Source organism: Heptranchias perlo, chromosome 11 (assembly GCF_035084215.1).
Source record: "Heptranchias perlo isolate sHepPer1 chromosome 11, sHepPer1.hap1, whole genome shotgun sequence".
Lineage (NCBI taxonomy): Eukaryota > Metazoa > Chordata > Chondrichthyes > Hexanchiformes > Hexanchidae > Heptranchias > Heptranchias perlo.
The window spans coordinates 26,388,051-26,414,091 of record NC_090335.1 but is presented as its reverse complement, the minus strand read 5'-3'; the positions used below and the strand labels follow the sequence as shown (position 1 = coordinate 26,414,091).

General features: G+C 42.7%; 2 protein-coding genes across 2 annotated transcripts in view; one reads left to right on the top strand and one right to left on the bottom strand.

Annotated features, from left to right (window-relative positions):
- Positions 1 to 424: 424 nt before the first annotated feature.
- On the top strand, positions 425 to 4,390 carry LOC137327186 (kelch-like protein 34). The gene has a single exon (XM_067992727.1). The coding sequence runs from the start codon at positions 893 to 895 to the stop codon at positions 2,663 to 2,665; it is 1,773 nt and encodes a 590-aa protein (XP_067848828.1). The 5' UTR covers positions 425 to 892; the 3' UTR covers positions 2,666 to 4,390.
- Positions 4,391 to 12,451: 8,061 nt separating this feature from the next.
- cnksr2a (connector enhancer of kinase suppressor of Ras 2a) overlaps positions 12,452 to 26,041 on the bottom strand; it is a 514,839-nt gene continuing 501,249 nt past the window's right edge. The window contains exon 23 of the mRNA XM_067992723.1: positions 12,452 to 20,498. Within this exon, the coding sequence (XP_067848824.1) occupies positions 20,277 to 20,498 (222 nt within the window). The 3' untranslated portion in view covers positions 12,452 to 20,276. The remainder of the gene's footprint in view (positions 20,499 to 26,041) is intronic.

Here is a 26,041-nt window from a genome sequence, read left to right as displayed (position 1 = left end):
AATGAACCTTCAGAAGTCAAAAGAATCTTACCGTGGTTAATTTGAGCAACTTTTCGCACAGAAATAAAGCATTTACTTAAGGACATTATCAGTTGTGGTAAAGGACTTGTTAATAACCTTCCCTACGATACGTGAGATCAGTTAAGGATGCTAACACATTAGCGACCTCATATCGGCCACAAATGCCGGTGTGAACGATCCGCCTCCCCGGGTAGAGTTGCAGATCGAGGTGTCTGTTGACACAGGCTTAGCACCGAGTGAAACAGAGGGCGGGACAGAGCATTAAACTGTTAAAAATCCTGACCGCAGACAATATAAACTAAGCACTGTCTTGTTTTGTTTGTTGTTTCTATTCTGGTCTCGGTGACCTACATCAATAACATAACGAGAGTTCATAGGCATGTCAACCAGATTATGACCCATGACTGGCCAAGTTTTCCTTTAGGTGTGAGTCCAGGAAAGTGGCGATGTCACCCTGTGGGAATTATCTGATGCTCCCACCAGGACGCTGAAAAGGACAGGAGTAATTCGGTATCGCCCACAGAGGCCCCAAACTTTGTATTCAATATCAAACATCACGATTTTATTTAAAAGATTGCAACTCTGCATACTGAGAATTATATTTTTAATGTATTAGGTCACGCAGCCAGTTACTTTAACTCACTTCCAGGATGGTCTTTTCAACAGTTCGTTGATTTATGATGAGGGCGACAATCTTGTGGGTTAACCTCGCATCTGTTTCATTTAAAGGGAATGCAACCTTTAGCTAACAGGTGAGACACTATTTGCCACCCCCTTTTTTGGGGGGATATGTGTACTGTTTTGACGTTAACGATCGTTTCTAAATTACAGCCAGACTGTGGTGAATAGTTTTGTGCCGACACAACACACCATGAGTTATTTTCTGGCGCTTTCTACAACTCACGGAGAGACGGTTCTATCCCAGTACCAGGCGCTCCGCAATGATAAACTGCTGTGTGATATCGTGCTGGTGGCCGAGGGCACCGAGTTCAATGCCCACAGGTCTCTCTTAGCTTGTGCCAGCGATTACTTCAAATCAATGTTCAAAAATTACACCAAAGAGTCGAAGGCCAGCGTGGTCCATTTACACATGGTCTCCGCCACCGGGCTCGGACACGTCTTGGATTTTATCTACAACTCGTGTTTATCGCTCTCCCTGGAGACCCTCCCGCAGATCCTGGAGACCGCCAATTACTTACAGGTGGTGGAAGCGGTCCGCCTCTGTGCTCGGTACCTGATCAGCAGTCTGAGTCCCGAGAGTTGCTGCTGTTCGGCCAACGTGGCCGCCAGATTCGCTCTCCCCGATGTGCAGAAAAGGGCTGAAGTTTACATCGCCTCAAACTTATGGCGTCTTCTTGAACTGGGTGTGGAGGAGACTGGATTAATGGACCTGAACCTGGAATCCCTCAACGCGGTGCTAGAGTCAGATCAGGTCCCCCGCATGAAAGAAATAGCGTTTTTATCTTTTGTCCTGGAATGGCTAAACCGGGACAAGTCCAGGTCGATCCACGCGGACCTTGTGTTGTCCCACATCCGTTATGGGCTCATCCCCAGGGCAGACTTGCGGACTTTGTGCTCCGATTCTCGGTGCGACCTTCTGAAGACTGCGAGCGCCCAGAACCTGATCTCCAAAGCCATGGACTACCACTCGGCAGAGAAACAGCAACCGGTTCTCCAAAGCACGCAGAGCACTCTGAGGAACCAGGAGAGGCAGGTGGTGGCTGTGGGAGGAATAACTCTGCACCAAGGCACCGTGGGTGTCCTCTCGGCATTTGACCCGCGCACCAAGCAATGGAGGTCTATCACCGAATGTAAGAGGATTCAGAACCACTGCGTCTGTGTCGTTGGCAATTTTTTATTTGTGCTGGGAGGGGAATTCCCCGAATTGGGTGAAACCCCCCAAAAAGTGCGCCTGACGGTCACCAGCAGGGTTGAGAGATACGACCCGCGGTTCAACAAGTGGAGCCAGGTCGCCAGCATGCTCAACAGACGGGCGCAGTTCTCCTGTTGTGTTGTAGATGATTGCATTTTCGCCATAGGAGGCCGGTGTGGGGTCGAGTCCTCACTGCCCACGGTGGAGATGTACGACTTTACTACCGGCCGCTGGGATAAAGTCAGGAACCTCCCTCACAAGGTCCACGGACACGCCAGTGCCGTCCACAACGACACCATTTACGTTTCTGGCGGGAAGTACGCCGACCAGTTGGACATCAGTAAAGAAATGTACTCCTTCCACCCCCTGGAAGCCCAGTGGAAAAGGTGCCCGCCCATGACCATTGCTCGCTTTGGCCATCAGATGGCCACGGTGGGAGACAGCATCTTCTCGTTTGTAGGGATGTACGAACCATTCTGTGACATCGAGTACTACGACCCGGTGCAAACACAGTGGCAGCGGTTGAGGCCCTTACTTTTTGACCGATCTTGCTATGGCCTGGCGGTGATGGATGCAAACGTGTATCTTATCGGGGGTAAGAAATGGCATAACGCTCAGGAGGTGGCTGCACAGAGCGCGATAGTGTACGACACCACCACCGACATCTGGAGAGAAGTCTACAAGCTCCCCCTGCCCTTATGTGGGACTCAGTGCGGAGTGCTACAGCTCATGGATCTACCCGAGACCGAAGGCAAACTGGACACGGACTAGCACAATTTTTAAAAAGTCCCTTTACACAATAAAGGGAAGTTCAAGCTGAACGAGCAGGTGGCTTTCCCCCACTGTCCATTACCAAAAATGAAACCGAGGTGGACAAACCATGACTTCAAACATTCACGCAATTGAGTAAACCTTCATTACTAGAAAACCCCAGTCTATTTTGTTGACCGTAGCATGTTAGAAGACAGGTGTCACTTTTTTGCTACAGCTGAAATTACTAAACATGTTAGTAAACTGAAATTTAAAAAAAACTCGCATGGAAACGTCGTTTATCCAGCCCTCCAATTTTGACTGATTTGGATCGTTTACCTTGGTGAGGGTGCAGAGGGGATTTGCAGAGGATGAGGGAGATTAGAGAAGCTGGGATTGTTCTTCTGAGAGCAAAGAAGGCTAAGGGCAGATTTAAGAGAGGTGTTCAAAATTCTGAGGGGTTTTGACAGAGTAGATAGGGAGAATATTTCCACTGGCAGAAGGGTCGGTAAACAGAGGACACAGATTTAAGATAATTGGCAAAAGAACCAGGGGAGAGATGAGAAGAATTTTCTTTTACAGCCAGTTGTTATGATCTGGACTGCACTGCCTGAAAGGGTGGGTGGAGGAAGCAGATTGAATAGTAACTTTCAAAAGGGAGTTGGATATACAATATATTTGAAACTGAAAAATTTGAAGGGCTATGGGGAAGGAGTGGGACTAATTGGATAGCTCTTTCAAAGAGCTAGCACAGGCATGATGGGCCGAATGGCCTCTTTCTGTGTTGTATGATTCCATAATCTCTCAGCACAAGGCGTCTGCAATCGGTATCTGCAGGTTTAAATTAATCTAATCTTGGGGTGTTTTATTTGAAGGGCGTCGATCCCAGTAAACCCATGTTACGCTGCTAGCTGTATTTCACTGGCAGCAGGGGCTCTCTCTGTGGTGCTATATTTTAATCTTATGTAGCAGCCTCCACTTCGTTTTACATTAAAAGTTTCTAACAGGTCTGTTGGATGCTTGGGCACTTTAAAACAAAGCCTGATTTGGATTGACTCTTTACTCTCAAAATTCACAAGTAGTTTATGAAGCTCTATGCAAGAGTTGCAATTTTAATAATGGGTGTGAATTAAATATACTATAATAGTCTGCAGCATTATGTATTACATTTGTACAGTTTAGTTCACCTATCTGTTCTCAATGGTATGTGCAACGTCAGGTTATTGATACCAAGTGATTTGGATCGTAATTTATTTCATAGAAATTTTGGTCAAATGTATATGTCTTTGCATGACGAGAAAAGACACATTTCACACGAGCTAACTTCAATGTTGCCGCCTAAATGCAGGCGGGAAACCCAACAACACACCGCATGTAGGAATGTTGTCCGGATTGACTCGGATGTTATAGACACACGTCTAACCAAGTCCCCGTGATGATTACAGTGATCTTCCAGTATTTTATTGCAATATTTTGAGCTTAATTTTGCGGGATATTCCCGATTACACGTAACCTGTGCAACCTGCAGAAGCGTGAAAAACGCACAGACCGACACACACCAGTTAGTTACCATACTTGCTTTTTCACTGTTCTGTACTTAGATAAAACACCAACTTCGGTTACTGAATGTCGGACAGAGAAGACCGACAAACGGCAAAATTAAAGTATTTGTTAATGTTTGAAAACAAGAATGCGGCATATGTGTATTGGATATGAACTATTTTCAGAATAAAATATTTAAACTCACACCTGTGTTATGAAAGAAAGGTATCCCAAAGCACTACAGTCAATTACTTGCTTTTAAACTGTCGTCAGTTATGTAGGCAAATGCTGCAGCCAATCTATGCACACCAAGGTCCCTCAATCAGCAATGAGATAAATGACCTGTTAATCTGTTTTGATGGTTGAGGGATCAATGTTGGCCAGGACAGTGGGAGAACTCCCTCTTTCTTTTACATCCACCTGAACAGGCAGAGGGGACCTGGGCTTAAGGACTCCTCAGAAAAACAGCGGGCTAAAAATTAGTCTGGGCCTGTTTTCAAGCCCTGAATCAGTGCTACGTAGGTGAAGCCTGAGGCCGGCCTCAAATTGGACCTCATTTCAATAAATTTGTCCAGTTGCTGGCATCTGTTGCGCCTCCATAGGCAGCTCGCCCAATTGGCAAAAGAAATTTCAGGCCACTTGCCTTGTAGGTGGCAGCCCACAGGTAATTACAGGGGAGGGGGGACAGCGGAAGGGGGGGTTGATCGTGGGCGGTAGCGGTCATCTGGAGTGCTGTGGAGCCTTACCTCTTCGGTTACGGCTGCTGGCTAGGCTGCATCCATGTCTGGAAAACCTGTACAGAGCAGACCTGATGCTTGGCAGAGGGATCCTAAAACAGATGTTGGTCTCCTCGTTAGCATATGCAAGGGGTGTAATGCTTGTTTTAGGTGGCCGCCTGAAAAATGGCCAGACCAAGTCAGTAATCTGATGGAATACTCTCCACTTGCCTGGATGAGTGCAGCTCCAACAACACTCAAGAAGCTCGACACCATCCAGGACAAAGCAGCCTGCTTGATTGGCACCCCATCCACCACCCTAAACATTCACTCCCTCCACCACCGGCACACAGTGGCTATAGTGTGTACCATCTACAGGATGCACTGCAGCAACTTGCCAAGGCTTCTTCGACAGCACCTCCCAAATCTACGACCTCTGCCACCTAGAAGGACAAGGGCAGCAGGCACATGGGAACACCACCACCCGCACGTTCCCCTTCTCATCACACACCAACCCGACTTGGAAATATATCGCCGTTCCTTCATCGTCGCTGGGTCAAAATCCTGGAACTCCCTACCTAACAGCACTGTGGGAGAACCTTCATTACACGACTGCAGCGGTTCAAGAAGGCGGCTCACCACCACCTTCTCAAGGGCAATTAGGGATGTGTAATAAATGCTGGCCTTGCCAACGATGCCCACATCCCATGAACGAAAAAAAAAACCTAATTTCAGGTCAGATGTTTTTCAGACATCCTTGGGGTACAGGACATTTGTCCTCAAAATTGGGCCACTTTGCATTCATTTCACGGATGTAAAACAGGCACAATACAGTCCAATTTCTACCCCAGCATCTCCGACAATGTAGTACTTCCTCTGCACTGTTCTAAAATGCTCGCCTAGATTATGTGCTCAAGTCCTGCAGTGGCGCTTGAACAAATGACCTTCTAACTCAGAGGTGGGAGTGCTACCACTGAGCCAAGTTGACATTTGAGACTAGCCCAATGTGGAAAAAATGTTTTTCATACTTATACAAATCCTCTATGTATCCTACTATACTGAACCCTCTGCATCACCCAACCATAGAGTCCTCTATGTATCATCCAAACGATACAACAAAGCTTAATCATCTTCACCGTGCAAGATCTTTTATTAAAGTAATACTAACTGTAGTGAAATCTGTTATGTTTGCATCTACATCTGCTGTGGTGTAAAAATAAATCACAATAAAGAGCAGGTTATAGCTTATTCCATCTGTGGATAGTCTTCTGAACCCACTTGTGACCTTGTTTCTTCTAAGAGTTCAGATCTCCTGTTTTTACACAGGTATGCTTTTGACGCTTAGGACAAAAGCAGAACTCTGAGCATGTATACTCAAATTTTCCCCCAGAGCTCTGCTCACTGGTGGTAATAATTCAAATGTTAGTGTTACCAGCCTTAGATATTCTCTCGGGTCACTCTTGTAAGTGTTGTGAATGTCTTACATTTCAGGGTGTACCTGTAGCTACGTGATACTGTAACCCAGGGGTGTAACAAAGGATCCCCTTGTGAGCTGGATTGGATATTGTGCCTTTTGCACATGCGTTCTCATGCCTTTTTCCAATCTCTGAAGGTGGACTGAGAAACATTTGTTGAGACCAGGCCAGATAAAAATTGTTAGGCTCCTTTATTGCAAGTGAACAAGTAAAAGTCAAAGCAAATTCCACTTACTTAGTTCGATCTTACTTCTCGCCTTGAAATATTGGGAAAAAAATAATAAACCACATACCCTGTCCCTTCTGTGAACTGATGTAATTGTTCCTGGTGTTACCTTTCTTTCTAGACTACTTCTAACTGCATAAAATGACCTGCATTTTCAAAATTGTGGGATAGAATAAAGGTCACAATCAAATGGAGGACAGAGATTTATGGAACTAGTGCAAAACTATTTCTTAACATAATGTTTGAAACAAAGAACCAGAGCAGAATATTAATGCTGAAGTTTAGACAGCTGAAAGCCGAGAGATGAGGGACAATTCAATATTATATATACGATCCAATTTGATAGTGGTGTGGGGAAGAGCAAAATATTAACTCATCTCATTGATTAATCTGTTAATTGGTGCCCAGGAATCTTCTAATTCAAGGATTGAAAGAATTGAAGCTTAGAACTTGGGTGAGGCTAGAGCTTCTGTGGTCTGGTTAAGTCTAAAAATCAAGGCCTTATGAGGAGAACAGAGAGTAGATTCTTGGATCATCTTCACTGATTGTGCAGATTGGAAAATTGGGGGAGCATGCCTTAGTAATGTTCAGCATTCGATTAGCTTCTGCCTGCAATTTCCCATCTGACTGCATTTTGTGTGTGAGAATGCTCACACATATTTTGTGTCATAGCATCATCAAGGTCCCAGAATACATACAAAATGCCTCCCGCATATTTCTGGCTTTTGCATGATTTCTCAACAAAGCCCATTTTGAATGCGATGGAGCTTTTAAAGAGGAACAGGCCATGGATTTTTTTTGTTTCAATATTTACAGTACTTTTTTAGCACAGCATTTTTATTACAGATTTTTTCAAGATTTCTAAAATATTTATCAATATGAATTTATGGATTTTTTGGGGGAACAGTATTTACTTATTCATTACAATAAGTTTGGTTTTAAACATCTCCCAAAGAAATTCCCATGTTGTCCACTAAGTCACAGGAAAGCAGACTAAATCATTCATTTAGAGGATTTCAGCAGAACAGGTTAAAAATAAGGGGCATATGAAAAGAAAGTTTTCCACTGTCAATTTTAATGGGAGCTCAGGGAACCACAAGGTTCAAGAGTCTCACGGTGGGCACTAAATGAAGTAAAGTTTATGTTGGGGGTTGGCTTTGTGGTACCGAAACAGTATTTCATGGGGGAAGTAGTACAACATGAAAGAAGGTACGTGAGAGAGGTGCCACAACTGTACCTGCAGGTCTTGGCAAACCTACCTGACAACTGACTCCGCAGTGAGCAAGTTTCATGGCTTTGCCATCTACTGCAAAGACACCTGCAAAATAGGCATGGAACTGCCAATGTTTGTTGAGGTTACTTCAGTTTTTACCTTTCATGCCTTAGGCTTATTGCAGGCATGCTGCCCTATAGTCAGGGTACACTGGAGTGCCAAAGGCGGCAAACACTTGTTGCATACACTTTATACAGCAGAACTTCCATTTTGCCAGCCATGAAATGGGGGGTTTGGGTGCTACACTATTCCGTAACTTGTCACCAGCCTCCTTGTCATGCCACCACATTGGCCTTCTTTGCACTTTTATTTTTGCCGACCATTACTTTCCCCTCTCCTCCCCCTCAACCTTGGTAAAGATTGCCAGAAGGTTGAAATGCTTTTTGAACCTTTCTAAAGGCTGTAAGAATTTTTGCTTTAAGCAGCCACATCTTTTCAAATTGTACCAAGAATGCCATTCTCCAGTTGCCCATTAAGCTAGCTTTCTGCACAAGGTAAAGCGGCACTGGGAGCTGTGAATAATTATGGAAACCAGCAGGCCCAGGAAAAGGTTTGCAGTCAGCACACTACACTACTGGCGAGATTAGCACGACAACTCAGCCATTCAGGATTGAAATTCACCAGGACCCAGAAAGCTACTCTTTGGTCTCTATTTTGAACCTAAGGATGATCTTTGTGACTTGTTCATCCTGCTCAAATCTGATAGAACCATAGAAAAGATACAGCATAGAAGGGGGCCATTCGGCCCATTGTGTCCGCGCCTGCTCGAAGAACAACCAGGTGCCCATTCTAATCCCACCTTCCAGCACCCGGTCCATAGCCCTGCAGCTTACAGCATTTTAGGTGCAGGTCCATGTACTTTTTAAAAAGAGTTGAGGATCCCTGCCTCTACCACCAATTCGGGCAGCGAATTCCATATACCCATCACCCTCTGGGTAAAAAAGTTTTTCCTCATGTCCCCTCTAATCCTTCCGCCAATCAGCTTAAATCTATGTCCTCTAGTTCTTGAACTCTCCGCCAGGGGAAACAGGTACTCCCTGTCTACTCTATCTGGGCCCCTCATAATTTTGTACACTTCAATCAAGTCACCCCTCAGCCTCCTCTGCTCCAAGGAAAACAACCCCAGCCGATCCAATCTCTCCTCGTAGCTGCAATTTCAAGCCCTGGCAACATTCTTGTAAATCTTCTCTGCACTCGCTCCAGAGCAATTACGTCCTTCTGTAATGTGGTGTAATGTGGTGTTCAGAACTGCGCACTATACTCCAGCTGTGGCCTTACCAGCGTTTTATACAGTTCCATCATTACATCCCTGCTTTTGTATTCTATACCTCAGCTAATAACGGAAAGCATTCCGTATGCCTTCTTCACAACCTTATCTACCTGTACTGCCACCTTTAGGGACCTGTACACATGCACTCCAAGGTCTCTCACTTCCTCTATCCCTCTCAATATATTCCCGTTTACTGTTTGCCCTCCCTAAGTGCATTACCTCACACTTCTCCAGGTTGAACTCCATTTGCCACTTTTCTGCCCACTCCACCAACCCATTGATATCTTCTTGGAGTCTACAGCTATCCTCTTCATTATCAACTACACAGCCAATTTTTGTGTCGTTTGCAAATTTGCCAATCATGCCCCCTACATTCAAGCCCAAATCATTAATATATACCACAAACAGCAAGGGACCCAACACTGAGCCCTGTGGCACACCACTGGAAACGGATTTCCATTCGCAAAGACATCCATCGACTTTTATCCTTTGTTTCCTGTTACTGAGCCAATTTTGGATCGAATTTTCCACATTTCCCTGTATCCCATGGGCTTTTACCTTTCTGACCAGTCTGCCATGTGGGACTTTGTCAAATGCCTTACTAAAATCCATGTAGACAACATCCACTGCACTACCCTCATCAATCCTCCTTGTCACTTCCTCAAAGAATTCAATCAGATTTGTAAGGCATGACCTTCCCTGAACAAATCCATGCTGACTATCCCTGATTAAACCATGCCTTTCCAAGTGACAGTTTATCCTATCTCTCAGTATTGATTCTAATAGTTTGCCCACCACCGAGGTAAGACTGACCGGCCTATAATTGTTCGGCCTTTCCCTCGTACTCTTTTTAAACAATGGTACTACGTTTGCAGTCTTCCAGTCCTCCGGTACCTCCCCTGTATCTAGTGAGGATTGGAAAATGATCCTCACTGCATCCGCTATTTCCTCCCTGGCTTCCTTCAATAGCCTAGGAAATAATCCATCTGGCCCTGGTGACTTATCAACTTTCGAGGATTCCAGTCCCTCTAGTACTTCCTCTCTCGTAATGTTTACCTTATCCAATATTTCATACCTCTCCTCTTTAACTGCTACATCTGGATCATCCCTTTCCTTTGTGAATACGAAGACAAAATATTCATTTAAAACCCTACTCACATCCTCTGCTTCTACACACAAGTTATCCTTATTATCCCTGATAGGTCCCACCTTTTCCTTAGCTATCCTCTTGTTCTTAATGTACTGATAAAACATCTTTGGGTTTTCTTTAATTTTACTAGCTAATATTTTTTCATGCCCTCTCTTTGCTTTCCTTATTTCCTTTTTTACGTCATCCCTGTACTTTCTATACTCCTCTAGGCTTTCTGCAGTATTTAGTTTTCTGTGACAGTCATAAGCTTTCTTTTTCTGTTTTATCTGCCCCATATACTTCTAGACAACCAGGGGGCTCTAAATTTGGCAACGCCACCCTTTTTCTATGAGGGGACGTGTCTGCATTGTACCCGTAGAATTTCACTTTTTAGTGCCTCCCACTGGCTTGCCACTGATTTCTCCTCAAGTAGTTGTGTCCAGTCCACTTCTGCCAAATCACCTCTTAGTTCTGTAAAATTTGCCTTCCCCCAATTTAAAACATTTACTCCTGATTTAACTCTGTCCTTTTCCATAATAATGCTAAAACTAACTGAATTGTGGTCACTATCCCCAATATGGTCACCCACTGTCAATTCACCCACTTGCCCATCTTCATTTCCCAGGACTAAATCTAGAATTGCATCCCCTCTTGTTGGGCTTGTCACGTACTGGCTAAAAAAGTTCTCCTGGACACCAATCAAGAATTTTGCGCCCTCTGTGCCCCTCACACTGTTTCAATCCCAGTTGATGTTAGTGTAGTTGAAGTCCCCTACTATAATTGCCCTCTTATTTTTGCACTCAGAAATTTGCCTACATATTTGTTCTTCTATCTCCCTTTCGCTATTCGGGGGTCTATAGTACACTCCTAATATCTAAATACTCTCTCCAAAAAGACATGTAAAACCTGTAATAATGTTACAGCAGGATTATCCATGATCCGGGCATACTCACAAGGCAGCATACCCTGCATATTGTGCACATCATGAGTACACCTTGTGCCTGGCCATTGCCTTCTGCAGTTTGATTAGCCCTCATATTGTTTAAATACCCTGTGATAAACAAGCCAATCTTTTTGGTTTTAAATAAGTACTGCAACAGTTTATGGACCCATTCTCCTAGATTCATTATTGGGAGAATTGATTTCTAGTCCCTTTGCTTGAGGAAGAGAAGAAGATGTTTGCCAATTTTCAGTAACATTCAACTAGGTACAAAGAAGTAGTTATCAAAAATTGAGGCGGAGATAAATTAGTAATTTGGTAGCCTATATAGTATGACCACTCTAACTTGGTAGGTTTTTTAACCCATTTTGTTTCCTTAAAATCTGTATTATTCTGGGGAATTAAATTCAAGGTTACTGCTGCAATTTTGTGCAGTTGGTGAAATCTTGTTTAATTTTCTACTTTTATCAAGTCCAAGCTACATTCTAGCTCTGTGACTCGGGACTGAAACATAGCCTCAAGCATATAACAGCCTAAATTTGAGATGAACTGTAGAATTGTTTAAATTATATCATGCACACATGATAAACACAGGTTGCATTAACATAAGTTATCAGCAGCAGAAATGTCACTTAGTGACTTTTCAAATCACTTACAAATACAATTCAGAAAAGATTCTCCTGAGGAAGTTGTGTCACAGATCTTCAAGACCCCTGCTTTGTTCTGTAGAGAAAGGTTTTAATTTTTAAATTGCAGTCTGAGAGCTTAGTCGATTGTGAGTTAATTTTTTAAAAACTCCTTTTGCTCCAATTTTGATTATATCCCCTTCTTCATCAGTCACCATTTCCTGACTTAAAGGGCAGACAGGGGTCCTTTGCCAAGGTCACTGCTGCTCTTGATCTAGTTTCCAGGAGCTGCTTCAGAGCACTCAAAGATGACTGACTCCCCAAAGTTTATTCCTACTCTATAGGGAAGCGTTTAGCCTCCTGCTCAACAGCTCCCAATGTCGGCACTCCTCGCACTCAACAATATAGCACATTCCAGCTGTAGAGCTTAAAATTGGCTGAATTAGAACAAAAAATCGTCATCTTCTAAAACTGCCATGGATTTCCACAATATTTTTCAGATTACAAACTTCCCCGTAACTGCTAATTGAATGTATATTATGAACACGTGGATTAGGTGAAAAATAATAAAATATATTATAAAAATTTCAAGAACTTTATTTGACTATAGATTACCATATTCATAATTATCTTTGCTTTTAAGCTGATAAGAACAATAAAATATACACAACAAATAACATACATTGTTGTCGAAAGATTTATGTTTGTATCACAAGAAAGACTACTTTATAACTCCATGCTACACTTGCCACTTAGAAATAATGCAGTCTTTGAGAAACTTTTCAAAATTCAAAACATTGAATGCAGATCTTTACTAAGTAAAGTGCGAACCATAAAGCTGTTGCACAGCAACAGATCTTATTCTTCAAAACAAGCTTATAACTACATCATCCTTAAAGCCTGTAAACTACACTCAAAGTAGAAATAATGTTCCTTATATCAATACACTTATTTTTTGGTCCATTACAAAAAAAATCTGACACAATGTACAGTACAACAGAGGCAAAATGCTTGGTATAGTGCCACAACTTGATATCCTTACTCAAGTATTTTTCTTTGAAATAATGACAAGTATTATATAAAACTTCACAATTCATTTGTCAGTACCCATGCAGTACATATATTTTTAGTTTATACAAATGTCTCTTCTTCGATTTTATTCTTGATTTGGAATCCATCCAATCCAAGGGGTATTATTGTCTGCCTGTCTTTCATAGACTGAATTCATATCACATGTTCTGAAAGAAGGTCACTTCCCTGTTCACTTACAGTGGACAGAGTTAGGAAAATGTTCAGAATTTTTGAATATAATCTGGTTCAAAAAACAAACTTTTGAAATATTCTATTTTATAAAGTTCCTCCCTCCCATTTACTGTTGCAGATATAGCCTCTAAAACAAGCTTGTTGCACGCACAAAAAAGTATATAATCCTCCAGCTGATGATGCATTTTTTTTGTATTTTTTTTGTTATTTAAAGCATTAGGTTCCTGCATACATACACAAGTAACTAATCAATACAGTGTACGCAAAGGTCTGTTAGCATATGTGGTCATTTAAGTACATAAATTACTTTTTCAGCAGCAGAGCAGGGATAATACCACACAATGCTCAAGTATAAATTACAGGCTTGCAGCAGCAATAGCAGCAACAGCAGAGCTAGTGATCATGAATACACTTAGCTGTTATTTGATGTTAGGTTAAAGAACCTGCAGAAACAACCGAGTTTCACTGTCCTAGGCCCAAGTTTAAATTTTTTTTAAAGCCAGACTAAACTGTTATCGTTGGAAAAATCCTTACTTCACTATCAAGATACTCAAACTAATTTGTGTTATACTGTATCAGGATTACATAGTTTGGTTAATATCTTGAAAAGTCTTTGCCAAGTCCCAGTTTCCTTTTTAATCAGCAGTGATATAGCATAATCATTTGGGTTATATATACAGCTGTTCTGCCTATCCCAAACCAATTACATACTGACTGTACTGTACAATTCTAAAGGTTATTTCCAATAATGCATTGTGTATGTAAACACTATGTGTTATATGTAATTTTATTTGAGGTTTTCTTCTAAAAAAGACAAAATTCCTCCCCCCCCCCCGTTCTAGCCTTTGTGAGAGTGGATCAACGTAAATACGCAGAAAGTGCAATTTTTGTTTTTGTCCTTTGGTACATTATTTATACTTCTTATTATCATGTGCAAACAACTTCATTGTAACAATAGTTTTGTGGGGCAATAGCAAATATTTGATTTTTTTTTGCTGGTTGCGGTTTTTATGGTCCTCCAATAGGTATTGAAAAAAAATCTTCATGGTGAATTAAATTTCACTGTAGGCACAAATGCGGTAAAGTGACCATGAAGCTGTCAGATTGTCGTAAACACTCAACTGGTTCATTAATGCCCTTAGGGAAGGCAACCTGCTGTCCTTACCCGGTCTGGCCTGTGTGTGGCTCCAGTTCCACACCAATGTGGTTGACTCATAACTGCCCTCTGGAGTGGCTTAGCACGTAGTTGTATCAAACCGCTGCCAGAGGTTCAAGAAGAACGCATACCAAAACCTTCTCAGGGCAACTAGGGATGGGCAATAAATGCCAGCCTTGCCAGCGATACTCATCCCGAGAATGAATAAAAAACTAATCATCCCAGAAATTAAAAGTCTGTCCTCAACATGCTTGAAGTGGATGCAAATCCACAACACAAAGTGGCCTGAACCTGGCACCCACCTTCCTGGAATCCAAGATCTTGCACAACAGGAGTGATGGTGAACAAAATGCTACATATTGACCAAGGTTCCCGGTTGCAGTTGAAGTTGAAACTATGGATGAAAAGGTTTGCATTTGAGCTTTTTTCACTATGGAAAAACCCCATGTAAAATAACTGAGTTCTGAGTACTTTTAGTGGAGCCTTTAAACTGTTCTGACCATCAGTGGGTATGACTAGATCCAAATAACTTGCGTTAAGTAAAGAATAGATTTGAGAACTTACATATATATTATGTACATAAATTTGATGAGAAAGTGACTAAAATAACGATAAAAATAAAAACAAATGTTTAAAAGTAAGTAGAAAAATAGAAATTAAATAATAAAACAAAAAAAATGGATGAAAGTAAAACAGAATGAAGACATTGAAGAACAGAGAGGGGAGCTGTACGTACAGGATTCAAATTAAGGAGTGGTACTATTCTACCTTGCTGAATTTTTGCACTGTACATAGGTAATTTCCACGACCATCATTTGGGTGGTTAACTGGCAGAGCGGGTCGCTCACCCATTATAGAACCAGCCCAATTTCCGTTCCATTGATCTTGGTGGAAATGAAAATCAGGTGGGCGATCTGCTCTGCCAGTTTACTGCCCATGTGATGAAGGTTAAAATTACCTCCATTATATTCTTAATTGACTCTGGTATAGTTCTTGTCTTCAAACAAGTGACATACATAATAATGTGTTTTATGACTTTTGACAATAGTCCTTTCCTTCCTCCCATTTCCCCTCTATCCTCAATTCATATTCCTAACACATCTCCCAAATGTAAAATGGTAAATAACTTGGTCCAGAAAATCCACAGGTGGACTCCTGTGCCAACTTCGGTGGAAGTCTGCCAGAACAGTTGAAACTGGATTGGGACCAGGATACACTGGGTGTACATCCTTGTGCCCATGTTTCTGGGAAGGTCTTGAGGAGACGAAGCCTCTACCTGCCCCTTACAAGGCCATCGTCATATTGGGGTGGGGGGGGGGGGAGATAGACACGCCCTACATCAGGAGTTCTTGTGACTAAGCCCTCAAATGGTCACTACGGGTACGTCTGATAAGGCGACAAACTGGCCGACCCAGCAGTGGATCTGGTGACCACCTGGGCTCCACTGGACTTTCCAGCCTTGCTGCAATGGCGGATGCCACAGTTGCACCCTTAGCGACATGGGTGCCCATCCACAGTTGGGACATTAATGGTCATTCCTCTGACCCTACAAACGTTGGTGGGCTGAACGACGGAGGTTCAGGGCGGACACATCTTGGCACTTACGCTGCGATGCGCTACCCTGTGGATTTTTGGGGCTCTTATCTCTACACATATAATAAAACATTCTAAAGCGTGTTATAGGGAAACAGTAGATACCATGCAGGATGTAGGACAGAAGTTAAAGGAGGTGTCCTAAGGCACAGTCAAAGAGGTAAGTTTAGAGGATGCTTTTGAAGGTAGGAGGGGAGAACAAGCAAAGAGGTTTCGGAAGAGAATTCCAGAGTCCAGGGGCATGGCAGCTAAAAAGCTCAGCCATTAATGGTGGAGCAGAAAGGTAGCGGGGAGGGAGGATATGGAGTAAACCAGATTTGCTGGAGCAGAAGATGCATGCACGGCCACAAAGCTGCGAAAGTTTCCAAGGTAGGGTGGAGTGATGCCCTAGAGTGATATGAAGATCAACAATTTGAAACTGATACATTAGGAAAATGGGAGTCAGTGGAGGACAGGTTGATGAGCCAGTTTGGCCAGGTGCTTGTTTGGAATTGCCAAGATGGTTTCTACTAGCGATGGTGCCAAATAACATCACTCGCACCAAAAACACACTACTGGAGCTGCACAGAATCAGATGTCATCACACTGAACTGGTTAGGTTAATGTCGTTTCTCACTTATAATTAATAATAACTTGAAAGATTCCTGGGCTTAAAAATGTAAGACAATATGAATCTTACTGCTGATCCAAAGTGGTACCTAACCTAGCTCATGAAAGTCCCCATTCACCAATGCTGATATCTCAATGAAGACTAAAACAAAATAAATGATGAAAGGGTTGCAAAACCTTGCACCTAAATACAATGTACAAATATTATGGCACATTAGTCATTAGTAAAAGTGTTAACACAGTGCAGTGTGGTTTCATGCAGAATTGTTCCTTATGCAAGCCATTTTATTATAAGTAATAATTTCAATCTATTTGTGCAGGAATATCTTAACACCAGAGACATAGCCAAGATAGGAAAAAAACAAGCTGCAGTTACAGAGTTAGCAAGGTAGGTTAGACACAATTATTTCAACAAGTCAGCCAAGCCATGGGTTTTTAGTACTTGTAATATTTAGAAAAATCTAATGTTTCAAACTGTTAAGAATATAATTCAAGTTCCACCCTTTCACAATGTGGTTTGACTTTAATGTAGCGTGCATTGGTCAATCAAAGAGTTGCCCTCCAGGTTGCTGAGAAATGATCTCTGTACACTGTTGCGTGGCGTTGTTTGAATGGCTGTCCCATATAACCATTAACATTACTATGGTCACTCTGGACATTACATGTTGATAATTATTTTACATTGGATGACAGGCAGTTTCTTCTAACACTAGGAATGACAAGGCTACTTTGACTGTCTGTTCCACATAGAGTTTCAAGTTGATATGTTGGTTTCAAACAAGAAATGATATTCAGCTACTGAATTAACAGCATTTTTTGGCTGGGGTAATCTTGTGAGTTATAAATACACTGAAAATGTCAAAATTCATAATCTTGCAGTCCAGTAAGACAGAAGGTAATTTGTAATCATCCTGCTTTGAAAAGAGATGCCATAATAGCCACAGTATTGTGAACCAATTACCTCTCTGACTTGCAGACTGTCCAAATACAGGGAGAGGTTTATGGGCTTTTTACGCCTGTAAAATACTAGTGTCTTCATTTAAATGCAAATAAATACATTGCAATGAGACCATTAACATACTGAAGCATAAAAGACAGAATTTAGCTCAGTTTGTTCAAAACTTGCAGAATAAGAACATTGTAATTTTTGTTGTAATTGTAATGTACTGCACGAAGGTACAAACTGTACCAATTTTGTCTCTGCTTTTTCTGTCATTTTGCACCCCAGGCCATGCTCCCACTCTGGGTGATTTATTTGCTGGCCTCAGCCATTCTTAAGCTGGTCATGAGTAGGAACTCACACTTGCAGCTAGTTGCAACTCTCCCTCTGTACAGCATTTCTTTTTGTTCATTCATGGGATGTGGGCATCGCTGGCAAGGCCAGCATTTATTGCCCATCCCTAACTGCCCTTGAGAAGGTGGTGGTGAGCCGCCTTCTTGAACCGCTGCAGTCCGTGTGGTGAAGGTTCTCCCACAGTGCTGTCAGGAAGGGAGTTCCAGGATTTTGACCCAGCAACAATGAAGGAACGGCGATATATTTCCAAGTCGGGATGGTGTGTAACTTGGAGGGGAATGTGCAGGTGTTCCCATGCGCCTGCTGCCTTTGTCCTTCTAGGTGGTAGAGGTTGTGGGTTTGGGAGGTGCTGTCGAAGAAGCCTTGGCGAGTTGCTGCAGCGCATCTTGTAGATGGTACATACTGCAGCCACAGTGCGCCGGTGATGAAGGAAGTGAATGTTTAGGGTGGTGGATGGGGTGCCAATCAAACGGGCTGCTTTATCTTGGATGGTGTCGAGCTTCTTGAGTGTTGTTGGAGCTGCACTCATCCAGGCAAGTGGAGAGTATTCCATCACGCTCCTGACTTGTGCCTTGTAGATGGTGGAAAGGCTTTGGGGAGTCAGGAGGTGAGTTACTCGCCACAGAATACCCAGCCTCTGACCTACTCTTGTAGCCACAGTATTTATGTGGCTAGTCCAGTTAAGTTTCTGGTCAACTTCCACACAGTACTGTAGCTGAGACTGGAGTTTAGTGACGTGGGGGAAATTATCACTGTGTGTTGCTGCACTTTAACATTTCAATTCTGTGCTGCGGTGTAAATTTTCAACGGTTAGATACATTTAAAACTCGACTGTGTTTAATTTGGGTGGTTCTGAATTATCTGCATACAACTGATTATTTTACGCATGGATTACACATCCTGGTTGCATCACCATTCAATAAAAGTTTTTGTTTAAAAAATAGGGACAAAGGGCAGATTTGAATGGTGGGATAAGCCAGCTGTACCAAAGAACAGAGTGAATGGTGGGGGGGGCGTGCAAAAAGGACAGAAATACCTAGCAACATTTTTCGCAGGAGTGCCAAAAGTTAATTTTACAAAATTGGGCTTGCTTAAACTTATGGCACATTGTTATGACAAGTTTTATTAACAGAACATTTCGTAATTATACCAAGATCACGCATTCTGCAATCATGATTTTATTGCTGATCTGATTGCAGACTTGAAGAGTTTCAAGGCTTATTCTTTCCAGGGCAGTCTGAAATATCATAAAAATAAAAACATTAAGGCCAATTTTAACAGCGGGCGAGAGCGGGCAGGCAGCGGGGGGAAAGCGGGCAGAGTGCATTGCCCATTCTAGCCGGCGGAAGGCCCAAGCCATTTAGAGGCCTTGCTTATGTTCGGTGGGTGCCCTGCTGCAGCTCACTGATTCTGGGAGGGCAGGAAATCGAAGGACAGTCAGAGCCTGGGGGGGAGGGGCAGGTGATCCTGGGGAGCCTTAGAAGGGCCAACAGTAGCATGGATTTTTCTCTGTGGGCCCAGGAAGAGTACTCTGTTCCTCCTGGCTGCACACAAAAAAAAGAGATGTTTTCTGGGTCATCTCATGAGCGACCTTTAATGTCCGCTGACTTGGCCGCACATCTCCCGGCACAAATGGATGGAGCGGCACAGTCCACCCGCTTGTACCTTGTAAATTGAGGTCAGGGTCCCATGTATGTCGTGGAACCCCAATTTTCATACTGCAATGAGGCTCCTGCCCACTTCAGACAGGCGCCTGCGCCGCCCTTGTGAAGGCCCTGGGAATAATGGTGGCCGCCGTGATCGGAGCTGGAACGAGGGGGTATTTGCAGCACTGTAATTTTAGGGCCGCTGCTGCCTCAGGTACACAGTTCACTGGTGCACCAATACACTGTGGGATGTCAGCATTCGAAGCAGATGCAGGTGGTCATTCCTGATTCCCACATGCAAGTGCCTCATCTGTGTGGGGGACGTGGAGCTTCAGTGCAGACCCATTCTTGTGCCGCTCCTAATAGTTTGCCACACTCTTGTTCAGAGAATCATGCAACATGGGTGGAGAAAAAAAAGGGAAAAACAAAATAAAATCTATCAGCACGATTTCTTCATAGGATCTCTCCTTCGTGCTAACTAATTTATATTATTAGACTTGAAAGGGCATAATTGCCATTCTGGGTAGGGAAAAGATCTTAAACGAACCCAGTGTCATTTTTATCACTGACATATGATAATAAAATCACACGTTAAGCCATACAACGATGTTTGCATGACCCAAGTGGCATTATCAGGACATCTATTTATAAGGAGGGACAAAGCTTTCCCAAGAATCTTACAGGGACAACAATGCCCCCTTCAAACAAACTTAAAACGCTCCCCGCTTTATGTCCAGAATCTAACTCAAAGTCAACAAACATCTGAATTAAATTGGAGTCTCCGTACTAAGAAAATACATACATCATTACTCACCAGTATAAAGTAAGCAGTCAAAAATTATTATATTTAATACAAGGCCTGCCTAGAAACTGTTCATACGTGGGTTTCAATATATGAGTGGGTGTGCATCAGAGATGGTGTAGGTGTAGATGCAGCTTGTTCAGATGCACCGTTTACTGGTTCTGTGGCTGCATTGTTCTGACAGATATCCATGAAAAGCTCTACATAGGTTTGTTTCCATTCCTGAAACTCTTTGGATGTCAAGCTGGGATTGTCTAGGATCTTGTCTATAATCACTACTTCTCCTTCTTTTGCCTGAGGGTGAAAAGCAGAAAAAAAATTATCCATATCATTACAGAAACAAAAAAAATGCAACAGTTGTATTTGTGCAGACAAAATAGAACACTTTATTTGCATTTGCATTCAGGTGTTTATAAAATGTGCAATCACAGATTTCCAACAAAACCATTTGTCTTTTCTATATTCAGTATTATAATTGTGCTGCATTATAAAAGTAGAAATTTACAGTACTGGATTATCTTTATCCCCAATGCTGCGGTGATTAAATTTTATATATATTTAAAAAATAATATTTATATAGCACTTTAACACATCATTGAAATGTCTCAAAGCGCTTTACACAGCAACTTACTTTTGGACTGGAGTTACCATATCCCCCAAAACAGCAATGGAAAGAAGTACTGTTTTGCATTAATTATTACTATTCAACAAAGGGAAAGGCAAAGTCCAAGGCCTGGGGTGGGGTTGCAGGGACCTGGGCGTGGGGAAGCTAGCAGGAGTACAGGATTAGATGTGGGGAGGCATCGTGTTGGGGCGACAGTGATGAAATTTTGGAAAAGTTGAGAGAATGCATAACCTGACTTCATTTATTTCTTATAGCAGTGTAAATTTCAGAAACAAAGCCGGGCTGTCGGAGAAGAAGATTATCCCAGGCATTAAAAGACGGCCTTCTCATTGTTACGGTGACAAAGTGAGGTAGAGAATGGTCAGAGCCTGAGAAATATCAGCAGGAAAGCAAAGTAAACACGATAGATACTGTAAACTGGCAGAATTTCAGCCCCAGGGCAACTGTCAGGCCTGGCTGAGGAAAGTTAGTACAGGGTTTCTAAGGTAATATAAGTAGGTTTAAGGCTAAATGTAGTAGTTTCTTTGATTTTTTTTGTGTGTTTATTATGTTATAAATTTAATTTTTAGACATGTGTATTCAGTGGCTTGAAAATCAGCCTGGCTGCCAAAAGAATTTATTGCAATCTTTTTTAGTGATCTGATTAGTCAGTTGTGTTGTACTTGCTAGTTTGTGAATGGCAGTATTGAAAAAAATGATCAAGTTGATTGGTCAGTCTTATGGTGGTTGTTGGTTGGTAGATTTTCCTATCCGTCCAGTGACTGGAACTAGTTTTTGATTAATTCAAATATCCAGTTGACTAACTGTGAGCCAAGATTCAAGTCAATCATGGGTTTTTTTAATTGAGGAGTGATGACTTTTAAGGTGTGACTCTAAGACAACAACAACTACTTGCATTTATATAGCGCCTTTAACGTAGCAAAACGTCCCAAGGCACTTCACAGGAGTGATTATCAAACAAAATTTGACACCGATCCACATGAGGAGATATTAGGACAGGTGACCAAAAGCTTGGTCAAAGAGGTAGATTTTAAGAAGCGTCTTAAAGGAGGAAAGAGATGTAGAGAGGCGGAGAGGTTTAGGGAGGGAATTCCAGAGCTTAATTATATAGATAGATAAAAGGAAGTCTAAAGGAACTAATTCACATAAATTTAATAACATACAATAAAGGATAGAGCAGTTTTTTGCACTCATGAAGATAAGAGATATGGACGCTAAAACAAATTTAGCATTTTGGGCATCCAACATGAGCAAACACTCGAGAAGTCTATATTCCACACTGTATTCAGTGCAGATATCATAGAATCATAGAAAATTTACGGCACAGAGGCGGCTATTCGGCCCATCATGTCTGCGCCGGCTGAAAATGAGCCACCCAGCCTAATCCCACTTTCCAGCACTTGGTCCGTAGCCTTGTAGGTCACGGCACTTCTGGTGCACATCCAGGTATTTTTTAAATGAATTGAAGGTTTCTTCCTCTACCACCCTTTCAGGCAGTGAGTTCCAGTCCCCCACCACCCTCTGGGTGAAAAAATTTTTCCTCAGCTCCCCTCTAATCCTTCTACCAATTACTTTAAATCTATGCCCCCTGGTTATTGACCTCTCTGTTAAGGGAAATAGGTCCTTTCTATCCACTCTATCTAGGGCTCTCATAATTTTGTACACCTCAATTAAATCTCCCCTCAGCCTCCTCTGTTCCAAAGAGAACAATCCCAGCCTATCCAATCTTTCCTCATAGCTAAAATTCTCCAGTGCTGGCAACATCCTCGTGAATCTCCTCTGCACCCTCTCTAGTGCAATTACATTCTTCCTATAATGTAGTGACCAAAACTGTACACAGTACTCAAGCTGTGGCCTAACCAGTGTTTTATACAATTCCAGCATAACCTCCCTGCTGTTATATTCTATGCCTCGGCTAATAAAGGAAATAAATCAGTAAATGGGTTCGTTGTTGACCCAGGCATGCTACATCCTAGTTTACCTTAAACATATAGCTATGCTTCTGTTCATAGGAAGGACTTAGCTGTTGAGCAGACTTTTGCTTTGGGGACTATGAAATAGTATCCTAAGATTGCCCAAGTCATAATACTGCACAGAGTGGAAAATGTGACGTAACCTAATTTTTTTTTTAAGAATGAATTCGCAAAAACTTACAAACTCAAAGTCAAGATGCTCATTAGATTTTAAATATCTTCAACCTATAACCTTTTGATGAAAAACAGATGGATCAGGAAATCAAATCAACATTTTTCAGTTTATTAAAAAAAGTAAATATGATCAAAGGGTCAAGTGATCTGGAGTGAAAGAGTGAATAGTGCATCTGAATGTGTCAAAAGGAAGCAATAGGGTGAAAAGTGAAAAAAATAACGTTAGACATTTTTTTTATTCGTTCACGGGATGTGGGCGTCGCTGGCGAGGCCGGCATTTATTGCCCATCCCTAATTGCCCTCGAGAAGGTGGTGGTGAGCCGCCTTCTTGAACCGCTGCAGTCCGTGTGGTGACGGTTCTCCCACAATGCTGTTAGGAAGGGCGTTCCAGGATTTTGACCCAGCGACAATGAAGGAACGGCGATATATTTCCAAGTCGGGATGGTGTGTGACTTGGAGGGGAACGTGCAGGTGGTGTTGTTCCCATGTGCCTGCTGCTCTTGTCCTTCTAGGTGGTAGAGGTCACGGGTTTGGGAGGTGCTGTCGAAGAAGCCTTGGCGAGTTGCTGCAGTGCATCCTGCGGATGGTACACACTGCAGCCACAGTGCGCCGGTGGTGAAGGGAGTGAATGTTTAGGGTGGTGGATGGGGTGCCAATCAAGCGGGCTGCTTTATCTTGGATGGTGTTGAGCTTCTTGAGTGTTGTTGGAGCTGCACTCATCCAAGCAAATGGAGAGTATTCCATCACACTCCTGACTTGTGCCTTGTAGATGGTGGAAAGGATTTGGGGAGTCAGGAGGTGAGTCACTCGCCGCAGAATACCCAGCCTCTGACCTGCTCTCGTAGCCACAGTATTTATATGGCTGGTCCAGTTAAGTTTCTGGTCAATGGTGACCCCCAGGATGTTGATGGTGGGGGATTCGGCAATGGTAATGCCGTTGAATGTCAAGGGGAGGTGGTTAGACTCTCTCTTGTTGGAGATGGTCATTGCCTGGCACTTATCTGGCGCGAATGTTACTTGCCACTTATGAGCCCAAGCCTGGATGTTGTCCAGGTCTTGCTGCATGCAGGCTCGGACTGCTTCATTATTTGAGGGGTTGCGAATGGAACTGAACACTGTGCAGTCATCAGCAAACATCCCGATTTCTGACCTTATGATGGAGGGAAGGTCATTGATGAAGCAGCTGAAGATGGTTGGTAAATTCAGTAAACATTTTATCTTTTGACGAAACTTGTGTTAATTTTGTACATCAGGTGACAATGGCAGAGTGCAGCCAGAGAAAATTATCACAAGGACAGGAGTCACCAACAGGCAACTCCCAGATTTTCCATAACCTAATGCAGTGGAATCTTGCTCATCTGTATTTTTGATTATCCATGAGACTTTTTGCAGGATCACCAGGAGGTGAGGCTGCTGGAAGATTTTTTATTTCAGAGCCTGGATTTCCTGTTGTCAAGATCAACAGGCACTGCACAAGTGATCTATTAGCTGATCTTCTGGCTTGCAGTTTTCCCGAGAATCTGGTTGAGAATATATCTGCCGGACCTGATACAGTGCCAAAGATGCTTCTCCGATGCCAACTATGATTCCCAACAAAAAGATGAGAACTAAAGGCAGTATTCACTCACCTCAGCAGTGCAATCCATCATCAAGGCCATTTATTTCCATTTCCACAATATCGCTGGCTTTCACTCCAATCTCACTCCTGCCACTGTTTAAAACCCTCATCCATGCCTTTGTCAACTCCACACTCAGTTTCTCCTCAATTAACCTGGAGGGACCAGGGTTAACCTAAATCAACCTATCCAGAACTCCACGACCCGGAACCTATTCCACACTATGTCCTGCCGTTGCTGATTCCCAGTGGCTCTCCATCCTCCAATGCATTGACTTCAAAATCCTTGTCCTTGTCTAAAAATCCATCCACGGACCCACTCTACCCTATCTCTGCAACCGTCCCAAGTCCTACATCCCAGTTCGCAGCCTCCATTCTTCTAAGTGTGGACTACTGTGCGCGCCCCCCCATCCCCCACCTTCAATAGCTTCCTCAAAACCGACTTCTTCGACCTCACCATGACTCTTCAAATTTCTGTTTACTGTCCAAATTATTTCCTTTTCTTGTGAACCGTAATGTAGCAAAACATTAGGACGTTTTGGTACCTTAGAGGTGATATATAAGTATAAGTTGTTGTTGCTGATCTTCGCACATTTTCCTGATAAAATCCTTATCGGCGCAGGAGTGAATGGTTTCCCACTCTAACATGGGGTGATGAGACTAATTGTTGTATCTTTCGTGCTACCCAGGATAAAGTCAGTTCATTCAGCAAAGATCAGGGTCAATTCCAGGACCTGTGCAGCTGTGCTATTTACTGGATAAATTTGCTGCGCCACTGGGTATTGTTCCTCTAAAACTCTCTGTCTGAACACGGTGATTGCCTTGGCAACGGGCAGTTGCAGGGGCAGTCTGTAAACACCATGTATTATTCAATATGTATAAATGCGTAGGCTTCAAGGAGATCTTGAAACATTTACCTGAGGAAGGAGAAAATCTCCGAAAGCTTGTGAATTTAAAATAAAATTGCTGGACTATAACTTGGTGTTGTAAAATTGTTTACAATTGTCAACCCCAGTCCATCACCGGCATCTCCACATCTTAAAGATTACACAGAGTAAAGCAAAACAACAACAAATTACATTTATATAGCACCCTTAAAATAGCAAAACGTCCGAAGGCGCTTCACAGTTTGGGATTGTCCCTCAGTAGGAGCATCAAAGAATCGTAGAATGTTACAGCACAGAAAGAGGCCATTTAGCTCAGCTGTAAAAAGCTCTGGCTCATCCACAATTTTAAGTCAGCAGTGATAGTCATGAAATCAAGAGTGGCACTGGAGAGGTAAAGCTGGATATCATCAGCATACATATGAAAGGCGACCCATGCTTCTAGATAATGTTGCCACGAGTAGGCATACAGGTGAGGAATAGGAGAGGGTCAAGGATGGAACCTTGAGGCACGCCGGAGGTGACTGTACAGGTGTGGGAGGAGAGGCTATTGCAGGATGTGTTGG